This window comes from Henckelia pumila, chromosome 1 (genome assembly GCF_033568475.1).
Source record: "Henckelia pumila isolate YLH828 chromosome 1, ASM3356847v2, whole genome shotgun sequence".
Taxonomy (NCBI): Eukaryota; Viridiplantae; Streptophyta; class Magnoliopsida; order Lamiales; family Gesneriaceae; genus Henckelia; species Henckelia pumila.
The window spans coordinates 87456927-87470050 of NC_133120.1; the positions used below are offsets into that span (position 1 = coordinate 87456927).

The 13124-nt window shown below is 34.8% G+C and overlaps 1 protein-coding gene across 2 annotated transcripts; it reads right to left on the minus strand.

The window, feature by feature from the left end:
• Positions 1–2869: 2869 nt before the first annotated feature.
• Positions 2870–7439, minus strand: LOC140888453 (PTI1-like tyrosine-protein kinase 3). Of its 2 annotated transcripts, none has more exons than XM_073296204.1 (8): positions 7193–7439; positions 6086–6263; positions 5568–5821; positions 5343–5469; positions 4990–5263; positions 3553–3685; positions 3378–3464; positions 2870–3277 (listed from the first exon to the last, which is right to left on the minus strand). In XM_073296204.1, exons 2-8 carry the CDS (start codon positions 6177–6179, stop codon positions 3158–3160), a joined length of 1089 nt encoding a protein of 362 aa, XP_073152305.1. In that variant the 5' UTR covers positions 6180–6263; positions 7193–7439; the 3' UTR covers positions 2870–3157. The 2 variants fall into 2 exon arrangements, with proteins under 2 accessions (XP_073152305.1, XP_073152263.1); XM_073296162.1 differs by lacking the exon at positions 7193–7439 and adding an exon at positions 6954–7110.
• Between the last annotated feature and the right edge of the window lie 5685 nt (positions 7440–13124).

Here is a 13124-nt window from a genome sequence, read left to right on the forward strand (position 1 = left end):
GATTTTGAAGAATGAATTACAGAGCAGCCATGATACAAAAATTATTTTTTATTCTAGATTGATCCAAATCCGATCTGCACCGTACAAATTGAAGTTCAATATGTTTTGAAGCTGCTCTCCAAATTTCAGATCAATCCGACGGCTAAAACTCGAGATATGATTTTTTTCAAGAAAACTGCGCGCTGATAAGGAAGTATGTACGGACCCCATGTATGGGTCTTGATAATGGACCGTGCATCTTCGTAAAAAGATCGGCGTTCAAGTTTATTGCACAGACTTATGCACGGACCCTGGATACGGACCCTTATCCGGGGTCCGTGCATGTCGCAGAATTTGAAAAAGAATATCGCGCAGAATTTGAAAATTTCGGAACTCTTTTATTTTGGGCAATATTGGACACCTAGTTGGGGCGTAAATAAGGTGTTTTTGGCAGAGAATATAAAAAAGAGAAAGGATCTCAACTTTGAGAGGACTTTTGTCAAATTTTCGAACGACGGCTAGGGCGAACACTTGGAGATTGAAGAACGCTCCATTCGAGTTTTTCTTCTTTTTTTTTTTAGATTATAAAACTTTTGTTTGAATATTGTTTTCAATTATTGAGTAGTTTTTATTCAACCAAGATGGCGAGATTGAGCCGAACAATTTTATGTCGAACATTTGGATTTTGATTTGCGATTTTTAGATTTTTATCAATATTATTGATTGTTGGATTTATATTTTGTTCTTGTGAATAATCTGATCAACTATTTACTTGTTTATTAATTGATTTCGAGTTGACCGATTAGGAATTGATTTCGATCGCTCCAATAATTGACATATGGTTAACCGAATAGACATGTATCCGATTTCAGTATGCCGTTTAGGTGAAAACTGAATTCTCATAATTCCCAATGCATTTGAATTTGATTAAAATTATGAAAATTAATCCGTCAATATTTGAATATGTTTAATTGTTCTAGAAATAGACTGTTAAATAAATTAGGAGAATTCGCCGTGATTTAAGATTAAATCTGGATCTTGGATTTGCCACATGTTTGCATAATTTGTTTGGTGCCTTCGTGTGTCTTGGTTGTCTCTATTTAATTGAATTTCTTCTTCTTCTTCTTCTATTTTACTTTTTATTTTATTTTAGTAATTAATTTTTTTGTTTAATTCATCGCAACATTTTTATTATTATGTCTAGATTAAGTTAAATAATTAATTTTTGAGAATTGACTACAGTCTCTGTGAGATCGATACTTGGGCTCATTGTCCAGTTTCTATAACTTGATCTGGTACGTTTGCCAATATAATTTATTTAAACTGAATTTAAGCCGGTCAATGTCTTAATCGAAAAAATATGAAAACTAACGTAAAAACCTATAATGTGTGTGAAAGTTAGTATTGTTAATTATCTACAAATATAAGAATGATCCAATCAAAACCATTATAGATGTAGAAATCGTTAAAATACGCTAGATACTTCAAAAAATATACGATGTATGAATGTTAGTATATAAAATATTTAAACTATTGAATAGATTTTTTCAAGCATTCTTTCACTCCAAAAAACACTTTATTAAACTAAAATAAGTTATTTTTAAAATTATAAATTTATATTGTTTTAAGTGTTTTTTTAAGTAATTAAAATCTAGAACACCAAAAATAAAGTTAGAAAAATATTTTTTATTTATTTGTCCAAACATAAAATTATTACAACTTTTATTTAAAAAACTTGTAAAATCCAATTTAAAAAACTACTTTTCGAAACTAAATTCTTCTTGTCCCAAACGAACTCAGTGTTGACTTTTAAAAAGTTGTGGCACCCTCCCCTTATCATATGTTAAATGTAATATTGATGCGGTCTTTCCAGACGGTGCAGGGGTTATTGGTTTTGATATGGTACTGCAAGATGCTTCTGGTGTATGTATAGAATGTCGGTCTTCTGTCTTTCATGGGAGGTTGCCTGTTTCTGAAAGTGAAGATATGAACATCCTGAAAGCTTTCTCTTGGGTGCGCAATTTGAAGTTTCAAAAAGTGATCTTTGAATCGAACTCGAAAAGTGTGGTTGATGCATTTGGATCATAGGTAAATGATTTGTCCGAACTCGCTTCTATTATCTCTCAATGTTAGTTGATCATGAATGCAAATCCTGAGTTCGTAGTGCGGTTTGTGCCAAGAAAAGCAAATAAAATAGCTCATGTTTTGGTTTGTGCCAAAAAAAAGCAAATGAAATAGTTCATGTTGTTGCTAGGAATGCACACTGTTGTCCGAGTCCTAGTGTATGGGTTGAGGCACTAATGTCTGTGGTGACCTTTCTCACTCTCTTATATACTCGGTTTGATCATGTTAATATAATAAATTGATCGTGTTTGCTTAAAAAAATAAAAATAAAAAAAGAAAAGAAAAAGGGTTTATCCCTTGTACGAGTTGTATCCAATATTATACAGCAAAATACAGCTCAAAAATATGCTTTGAATGGGATGAATTCCATAGTTACTTCAAGCAAAAACTTGCAAGCATTCACCCAAGAAAAGCGAAAAAACAAAATTAGAATCAGAAGTTGAAATAAAAGAATGAAAATTATAATATCCTGCATTTCTCTTCTATCTTTATCAATTCACAGCATAACTATTTTTTCTATATCTAATTATTTTAAAACTTGGGTCAAATATAAAGTGATATTGAACATAATCCGGTAACTCCGAGAAAAGTAATCAGCATGTAAAATGGAGACTACAAGAAAAATAGATTATTTCATACTGAATAAATCAGAGCACAAATATAAAAAGTGCAGAGAAACACAAAGAGCGCCCAAATATAACGAGACTTGTTACTCGAGGGGGGTGAAGGGAATCGAGTAATTTCAAAATTCACTCGGGAAAAGAACTTATAAGAACATATCGTCTGTATTTAAAATCTGAAAGCAAAAGCCAAAAGCAGAATCTTTAGTGTCGGGAGAACATCAAATTCCACATTCCGTTGAGGATTCATAAGACATCACTGCCATAATGCAATATCGGCAGACCACCGTACTAAACAAACCGACCAAATCACTTGGAACAATACAAAATGTCTCAAATCCAGGAAAAAACGAACTCATAATTTTCAGCAAGAACTTTCAGGTGAACAGCTCTGTGCAAAACTTAAAAGAATTCAAACACAACAAGTAACGGTGCTAAATCTCCGGAGCAGGGGCAGGCGACTTCAACAGTGGCTGCATAGCCTTCACAACAATGCTCATATTCGGTCGAAACTCAGCTTCATATTGCACACATAATGCTGCCACAGCGGCAAGCTGGACAAAAAAATTCATGATATTTTTAATTTCTACAGTTCTTTTTTATAAAAACGAAATTATTACCAACAAAATGCACAAGAGAGAGGGGTAGGGTCACCTTTGCAACTCCTTTCGGAGGATAGTCGCCCTTAAGTTTTGGATCAACGCATTGTTTCACTTTGTCTTCGCTCAATCTTGGAGTGGCCTAAAAGTAAAAGAAAATACATTTTAAATGTGTACAATTACAGCAGCAACTTGGGATGGAGACAGCAGAATAAAGTTAGGGAAATCACCCAAGTAACAAGACTCTGCTGACCACGAGGCATCGTGTGGTCAACAGGCTTCCTTCCGGTCAGAAGTTCTAGCAGAACAACACCAAAGCTATATACGTCACTCTTTTGCGTCAACTGCCCTGTCATTGCATATCTGCAAAAAGTTCAAGAAAAAACCATTAAATTATTTTCCCTCAAATAAATTAATAGAGGAACAGGTTGTTCGATTCAAGCGGATTGATGTTTAAAGAACAGAACTGGAATTGTTCACGAGTTTTACAAGACAAGCAACAAGTTCTTACATTAGCATTACCATCTATTTTAGCCTCTACATGAGCATATCTAGAATATATCCATTGGCAACTTGGTATACATAATTACACCTGGTGCTTCTGATACCATCTACTATAAGCAGCTGGAACTTGTTTTATAATACACAGCTGGTGTGCATTAGGCCTAAAGAGCTTGCAAATCAAACAATTTCCATTGATAGAACAATTGTTCAGATTAGATTGAACATGACAGCAAGCAAACGGCATCACATAAAATCATGAGGACGTGGTCAACAGAAGAAAAGAAGGCACAGTGCAATTGAAGTTTTTATAGTGCAACTACAACAGAATCAATTCTTTAAGCTTGACGTTCCATCAGTATAATTGGATACAGGGAAAATTTTCACACGGTTGGAAGATCCGAGGCAACAGGCTTGGTTTTGTGTACTGAGCACTTCAAAAAAAACCAAAAACTAACCATGTCAAATCCAAAAAAAAAGTTTGCGTACCACTCTAGAAATTACAATATAAACAAAACTTTAGAATCAAGAAGGAAATATGCATGCGTTTCCAAAGTAAGGACTGTGTCGATTAAATAAACCAGATACATGACCCACGAGCTATCTGAAGAAAATCTTCAGGCTCGATGCAGCTATCACAATTCACAAGGTGATTTAATCTCTGATGAACATACACCTCGTGACACCCAATTCAATAAAAAGCCTTTCAAGTGGCATGAGCCAATGAAACAAGTATACAAATATGAACAGAAACATTGTTCGCCTAAATGCAATATATAACATTTCACCCCATTATTCTTGGACTTCATAAAGGGGAATGCTAGGGTATATACTGAAAAGGAATAATCAAGCAACACATAACAACCATCAAGCCGATGCATGAGCTATTATCTACACAACAATTCTGTTCCCAACAAACAAGTTGCTCTCAAGTTGATTCAAATGAGATCAAGTCAGCTCGTTCAATCCCAGCATCCTACAGACTACTACTTCAACCAGGAAAAACAAACAAAGAAAACCCGTGCTTAAACTTCACAAATTAAATTGCTGTAAATATCAAATTGGATTTCAAGGCACGATTTAAGGTGAAATATAAGGACTGCATGTTGAGACATCCTATACGTCAGAACCACCTAATGATAGACAAATGAGTCAGGAAAGATTACTCTGGTGCGTGATAGCCAAAGGTTCCAAGAACTCTAGTGGAATGAAGGCGAGCAGCCATGTCAGGGGCCTGATTTGAAAGGTTAAAGTCTGCAATCTTGGCTTTGTAATCTTCAAACAGAAGCACATTGCTGGATCTGATATCTCTATGAATTATTGAAGGATGCACTCTCTCATGCAAATATTCAAGTCCCCTTGCAGCATCAACAGCAATTCTTACTCGTTGCATCCAGTCAAGTACAGGACCAGGTTGCGCCCCTTGTACCCCTTTCCTCCCTGTATATGCAATAAAAAAAGTGATCTTGGTTCGCAAACCACATCCAAAACCAAATCAAGAACATTCTGATTTACATACCATGCAAGATGTCATGAAGAGATCCCATAGTTGCGAATTCATAAGCCAAGACACGGAGATTGCCATCAACACAATAACCAAGCAATTCAACAAGATTTTCATTCTTCAATTCTGACACCATGGAAACCTAGGAAGGTATTAGTAGCAACAACACTGGTCAACAAACATCAAAAGAGAGAAACAGAATCTTCAGGGTGGCATCAAATTCCCAAAAGTTCAGCATACCTGAGTTAAGAACTCATTGTTTGAATCAGGCTCAGATGACACATCGAGCTTCTTGACAGCAACCTCCTTGCCATTGTTTAACTGTGCAAAGTACACTCTTCCGTAAGATCCTTCACCAATTAAGGCCTTTGATCCAAAATTATCAGTCTTCTCTTTTAGTTCCTCTATAGACATTTCAGGAACCTCAATTGGAGGTACAGACTTCTGAACTTCAGACCTCACAGGAGCTGTTACCCTCGAGCCTCTTTGATTTCCTGATTTTTACACAGCATAGATGAAGTTGTCAATGCCAAACACCAAGAAGAGACAATTGTTGTAGAGAGAATAATTAACCATTGGTGAATAGGTGCACATTCAATTTTACATGAGCACTACTCAGTTCATCCCTTTGAGTGCAGATCAACATTTTCATCAACATCAATAACGAGTAGCTTCATTTCTTTCGTATCGTCAGAAAAAAATATATAAAAGAAATTTTCATTCCATTCACGAAATAAGGAGAAAAGACAAAAACTTACCATCAGTGTGAGTCCTTGGGCTCTTAAGATGCTCATTTTCATGTGAGTCATACGATTCCTCTACATGACAAGTGCAACACAGCCACTTACGCATCCTTGTTCTTTTTCTCAGATAAAGATCGTCTTCAGCACTCCTGTTCTCCAAGTGCACAAAGTAACCAGGAGGAGGTGCATGAGCCTAAAATGTTAGCCAAATAAAGCTGACATTACTAGGTGAACAGACCGACATTGTAATGTAAAATCCACACTAGCGCAGGCAAAAACAATATGCCACAGGAACCTCGTTGCACTTATAAACTCCTTATTGAGATTCATTGCCAGACAACGGTATCAATTCAGCAGCAGCATTAGTTTTTTTAAACAGAAAAGTTCATTGAAGGTTTGATTACAAATTTACAGCAAAAAAGAAGAGTACTTTAAATTGCATGTAGAGTCAAATATTCAATAAAAACTAACATAAAAGAATCATCTCTCTCAGGGAGGTATTCACACCATTTTCAAGCTTTCTCTATTAGCACATCAGAAATAATTTTTCTTCACACATCATTCCCAAACACAGATATGCACGGAATCAAAGACCAGTATATAGAAAAATCGAATTTATGCTAAATTTATCTGAATAGAATAGACATAGGTTCACCAAAAACACATTGAGTCGCCCTTAGATTTAAAATACATCAATGGGTCCTGGACAAACGAAAGGCAAAGGACAAATCAGATTCCATGCCTGAGATAATCATAATCCAGAAATTGAAACCAAAACTATCGCCGCAAACAATAATTCCTCAAACAAACGGGGCAAAGAAAAAAACCCCACAATCCCAGAAAACCCATTCCTTGATTTCAAATTTTCAATCAACAATCTTACCACCAAACCACGCCCTCGAATATAACTATCATCCATAGCCACAATCACCAAAATAGGTAGGTCAAAAAAACGATAATTTTAAAGAGCCCAGGAACAATCACAGCTGACGAACGTAAACAAAGATCTAATCTAGTTTTAAATAAACAACCAGCGTGACAAAGATAAGAGAGAGAAAGGGACAGGATTTTGAAAATCAGATTACGATAACAAGATAGCCAAAGAAAGAATATCACACCCACCGAAATTTATGGGCCTCTTTCTTTCTTTCTCTTTTTCCCCTCCGCTCTCCACTGGTTCTAATCTGAGCGTGTACGTAACCCTGTGTGTATAGAATTGAATATATGAAAATGGGGGATTTTCCAAGATTAATTAAGGGAGATCGAAGAAAAGGAGGGTGGAGATACAGGTAAGCACGGGCAGGCAAAAGGCCAACGGGCCAGAAAATTGGGGCATTCAGTCGCTAGATTTCCTGTAAGCATTTTTTGGAGTAATCTTTTGCACAACGTTTATCTAATATGATTTATTTTATTAAAATAGTTTACAGGTTTTATTAAGGGTAAATTTACTTTAAATTTTCGAACATAAACTCAAATTTACAATCAGCCCTGTCAAAAATTTTTTTTGTCTGCATCCCTGATTTGCATAAATACGTTTTTGAACTCCTTTGGTATATATGTTTTTTCTCGGATAAAACTGAGTACAAAATATTGAAAATATGGTACTAATATATGATATTTGAGTACTAATTGTTTAAAAGCTGGTACTGATATATGATTTTTTAGTACTAAAACATGTATGCAAGTATTGATATTAATGACATATTTGTATTTTTTTTGGATGAAATTCGGAACAAAACATTATAAATATGGTACTAATATATGATATTTGAGTACTAATTGTTTTAGATTTGGTACAAACATATGATTTTTTAGTATCCAAACATGTATTGTAAGTGTTGATATTAATAAATTTGTTCAAATTTTATACTCAAATCTACTCTTTTGTACCCGATCGAAACCAATAAGTGCTCGAATATCATACATTAATACCATATTTTCAATATTTTGTACTGAATTTCATCCGAATACAAATATGTCATTAACATCAATGCATGCATGCATGTTTTTGTACTAAAAAATCATATATAAGTACCAGATCTTACACAATTAATACTCAAATATCATATATTAGTATCATATTGTTAATGTTTTGTACCCAATTTATCCGAGAAAAAAACACATGGGCCCAGGGAGTGCAGAAATATATTTATGCAAATCTGGGAGTGCAAACAAAATTTTTTTTTTCTGACAGAGACAAAGACTGATTGTAAAGTTAAGTTTACATAGAGTTAGAGATTTAAAGAAAATTTACCCTTTTATTTAACTTACTAGTAAAAGTCACGTGCGATGCACGTGGGAACACTTTTTATTATCGATAAATGTTGTTAAATAAATGAGTTGAAATGAAAAGAGACAAATGTGCACCATTATGTTACCACCAGCTATAGATTTTGGTAAAACGACAAGTAATCAATTGGTATTAGAGTCAAGGTCATGAGTTCGATTCTCATTGATTGCAAGAAGTGATTATTGGGAGGGAGATTTTTGAAGTCCAATAATTGTCCCTGCTGGGTAGAGCGATCGAATCATGACGCTTGAGTTGTTGTGTGATTTAAAAGATTTGAGTTGCACCATTACCACCGGCTATGACTTTTGGTAAAGCGGCAAGCGCTCGGTCCTACACACTATATTGATATTGAAATTTATGCAATTTATTACAGCTCGTGTTTTCTTTTGTTTACTTGATTAATCTTGAACAATTGTGGTTTATTTCGTACCATAAATTCGTTTTATTTTCTATCTCATTTATGTATGTTTTGAAGCAATATTTGTTAATCAGTAAGATATGTTAATCAAATTAAATTAAATTTTTATTTTTTAATTTAATATATTATGTGTTGTTTACTTATTTTGTAACTATTGATTAATGGAAAACAATGTAATATAGATAATGCATTCTAACTTTAATTTAAATTATTGCGCAAATATTTTTTTTCTTTTATATTTTGGTGTGCTTTTCTCTCTTTCACTATTTTGTTTTCATTTATCATCCGTTTTTCATTCTCCATGAAAGAATAATATTTTTATCATTTTTAATAGAAATTCTTGGGATGATGTGTCCGTCAATCAGTTGCATTTTCATATCGTTATTATTTTATTTTTTGTTGAACGAACTCTTTTTATTACTAAAAATCTTTAGTTGCAAGAATAACAATGGTTGAGTTTTGGAACACAAGAAATCTTGATTTTAACGATAACAAAACGTGTCATTGTGTTTCCAACATATTTACTATAGTGTGAAGTTGTCAACTCAAGATGAAAGTCAAAATTCAAAATTAACCAAACTGATTTTCTGGCGAGCTCCAATCTTTCGATGATATCTCACATATCAACGATGCAAATGATTAGCCACCAAAACGAATGCATATAAACCTCAATTTGGAACATATTATATTTCACGTCAATTGAGCAAAAACGGATGTTATCTTGGTCAAAATGACGTCGCAATACCAAACTGAATTGGATCAGTTTAGCAAAAAAAATACCATCAGTTTACCTCAAGCAGTTTTCTGGTATTTTGGTCATATCTTGCATATCGATTATTCGAATGAAACGATTCACTCTGCGTTGGAAACATATGACAATGATCTACAAATCATATTCATAAGTCGAATACTGAATCTGTAGTGACCCGTATCCAGAATTTAGGATTAATTAATAATTAATCAAGTGATCATGTTTAGATTGGTAACACATGATTAAGGAATTTACAAGTAGGTCTAATAAGTTCTAAAATGGATCCAAAATATTTGAAAATGGCTCGACGAGTTTACGTAACGAGGCAGGATCGAACGCTCCGAACAGATGATCGGACGGTCAGATCTTCTAGGGCTTACGTCATCAAGGTGGTCAGCATGATGATGTCATTGCTGACGTCTGCGATGGGACTTCGGACGCCCCGAAGGTGAGTTCGAACGCTTCGAACAGTGTTCCAAACTGGTGTATGGTTGCATGTGATCGGTTTGACACGTGGCGGGGGCAATGGAGATCGGACGGTCCGAACTGGGATCGGACAGTCCGATACCATGCCTATAAAAAGGGCCAAGATGGTTCATTTTCAAGTGTTCAAAATCCTCTCCTTCGGCCATATGGATATGTTTTAGGTCTTTTTGAGTACTCTTATTTTAGAGTTGGATTAGGAAGTATATTTTAGTATAGTCAGACAGTGTCTGACATATTAAAAAAGCAGTGCTCGAATAGCAGAGCTGTGCTCGAAGCTGCGAAGTTCAGCAGGGTTGTGCCCAGATTGTAGGGCAGTCGCCATCAACGGACCAACGACGGACGCATGTATAACTTTGGTTCCCTAAAAATATTAGGGAGTATCTATTAGCTTAGTTAAGACTTTTAGAGCTTAAATAGTGATGCATGAGTTTGCATTGTAGACGCAATAGTGTGGACCGTAGGCTTGGAACATAGACGGGACTTCTATGACCGCCTTAGAAAGGTGGTAACGCTTAGTCGTGTCGCGCCCAAATTAACCCAATTTAAATTAGCTAAATAAACATGTAGTAGCGAGAGTATGGATCGTTTCCACGAGAAAAATAAAATTTATTTGTGTTATTAAAAATACTAAAAAGGGAATTTGGAAATTTTATCAACTACGATGCAAGAATTAAAATAAGAATAATCAATAAAATAACGAGACTTGGTATCTGTCGACTACACCCTTGAAATTATTCATTCGATCATCGATTTCCTAAAAATAATTAATTCACATTAAATATTCACCATTGGAAATTTAATTCTAGTTTCACCTTAATTTTAGTTAATTAGAAACCAGCGTTCTAGATTACCCTTACCCCATAAATCAATCGGATACCAGCAATCTAGATTTAAATCCACGGCAACATTCAAACTAGTAAAACTGATGAATCTAGACAACACATACACCAGCGGTTGTATTTAGCCTATTCAATTGTTGTTCCTACGATTTAACAAATTCAACAGCAGAAAATATTAAACGCAGTTGCTTCGCAAATTAGATGATTCAAAAAATTACGGATTTGGGTTCTAATTTAGCAATAGATTGTATAGCAAAATCCTAAGGTGATCAATCCTAAAATCTCACATACAAGCATGACAATCAATCCAAAACAACTCTTGATACTCAATTGGAATTAAACAATAAAAATCAAAATCTCTCAAATAAATAAATTCAAGGGTTCGTCTTCCTCAACCAAGTATTAAAACTTAGCCACAAATATTCATGAATTTTCTAGCAAAATTCATGAAAAAAAAATTAAATCTAAGAAAGAGAGAAGAAACCTAGCCGCCAATGTATTTCTCACGTTCCAAGCCGTCTACGATCATCTATTTTCGAGTTCTAGATGATATTTAAAGTATAGAGTCCTTCCCAAGAAAGTTTCCTATTTAAAATATAAATTCCCGACTTTTCGTCTTGCCCGATCGATTGGTAAGATGTTGCAGATCGAGCGAGAAAATTATTCCAACTTTATGTCCAACTTTTATTTCTGCTCCCGCTCGATCCGTAAGATGTTGCAGATCGAGCGAGCAACTTTTTTTCCAGCGAGCGGTGATTTTAAAAAATTCATATCCAGAGATCTAGCCGTCAGATTGAGCTGAAATTTGGACATAAGCTTCAAAACATCTTTAATTTTATTCTGAAAGGTGGAGATTGGATTTGAAGCTCTCTAAAAGTAAAAATGATATTTGGATCATTGCTGCTCCGTAATTATTCTCTTATCTCGCTCTTTCCTTCGATCTTTAGCTCATTTTCTTCACTTTTCCTATATCAAATCACATACAATGATTAGTAACTATAACATGAATTTAATCAATCAAAATAAACCTAATCATCACAAATTAACTCAATCAAACATAGGAAAATACCATCACATCAAATTCTCCCTACTTAATCCTTGCTCGCCCTCGAGCAACACAAAACCAATAATAAGTTTGAACTCATAATTCATAACAAAAATAACCATGATCTTCACATTTGTGCCTCAGGAATAAACTCAATGCATTATCAAGAAAGACGCTAAAATTCTAACAACGGAACAAGTTCAATATCCAGATATTTCAACTAGAGATACAGCCTCGAACGTGTGTGTGTGGTTGTTCATTAGCAAGTGTCATGCACACTTCACAGATCCATTCAATGTAAAACCCCACAACATCTCAAGTTGCATACCAACAAATCAAATTAAACCATTGAGAAATTTTATAGTCTTTTCACTTGTCCGAGTAATTGCACTCGATTATCCTCAACTCCATACATTCTCCTCCATTTTTAGCTCTTGGAATTTATAGGACTATAATTTCAATCCTTATTCCAATGCCTCCCCTCACCTTACTAACTTCATTCTTTACTTTTTTTTTCTTTTTCCGATTAAGCTCAAAAAGGAGGTTGATAGGCTAGCGACTTCCTAAGATTATCAGAAGGCTCACATGACCTTCACTATGTCATATACAATTCACAAGCCATGACTCATGCGTGCTAAATAATTTCAAGAACCACATCAAAGTTTAATTTGCATTGGATATCAAAGTGTTCCAAAGTTAGCAAATCATCTATTTTCAAAAGCATGCACGTCATCAATTAGATATCATCATGGGCTAGTGAAATTCAACAGTAAAATTCATCACAAACTATGAGCTCTAAATTTTTTTTCTCATAAAAACGGCTAAATTCTCTCAATGACTGGCTAAGTCCTCTCCCCCATACTTAAAATCTAACATTGTCCCCAATGTAAGTAAAAATGCAAAACAAAAATAAATAAAAACTAAGAATGAAAGACAATACTTCCCTTGGGTTGCCTTCCAAGCAGCGCTTGACTTTCAGTCTTCAGCTTGATCCTCAAAAACACTCCTCAAAGAGCGGCTGACGCCCAAAATAAGTGTTATATGACACCACAAATGGGTCTTTGTTCCATGTGCCCTTAAGCTTGGCTAGATGTATATAAGTTAAGCTCGTCACCTCAACAACACTCCATAGCGACTGGTAAATATGGGAAGAGAACGTCTCGGTGGGCTCTGGGAAGCCAACATCTTTTGAAACTGGTACCGATGGAAAAGAAGGATTTTGGGG

What these genes read in the sequence shown, in the direction of transcription:
- LOC140888453 (XM_073296162.1), bottom strand. Translation starts at nt 6,989, where the DNA reads ATGGATGATAGTTATATTCGAGGGCGTGGTTTGGTG. An exon ending in CCCAAGGACTCACACTGATG is followed by an intron (nt 5,822 to 6,085) that starts GTAAGTTTTTGT and finishes TGTAAAAATCAG; the next exon opens with GAAATCAAAGAGGCTCGAGG. An exon ending in TTTGGCTATCACGCACCAGA is followed by an intron (nt 3,686 to 4,989) that starts GTAATCTTTCCT and finishes AACTTTTTGCAG; the next exon opens with ATATGCAATGACAGGGCAGT.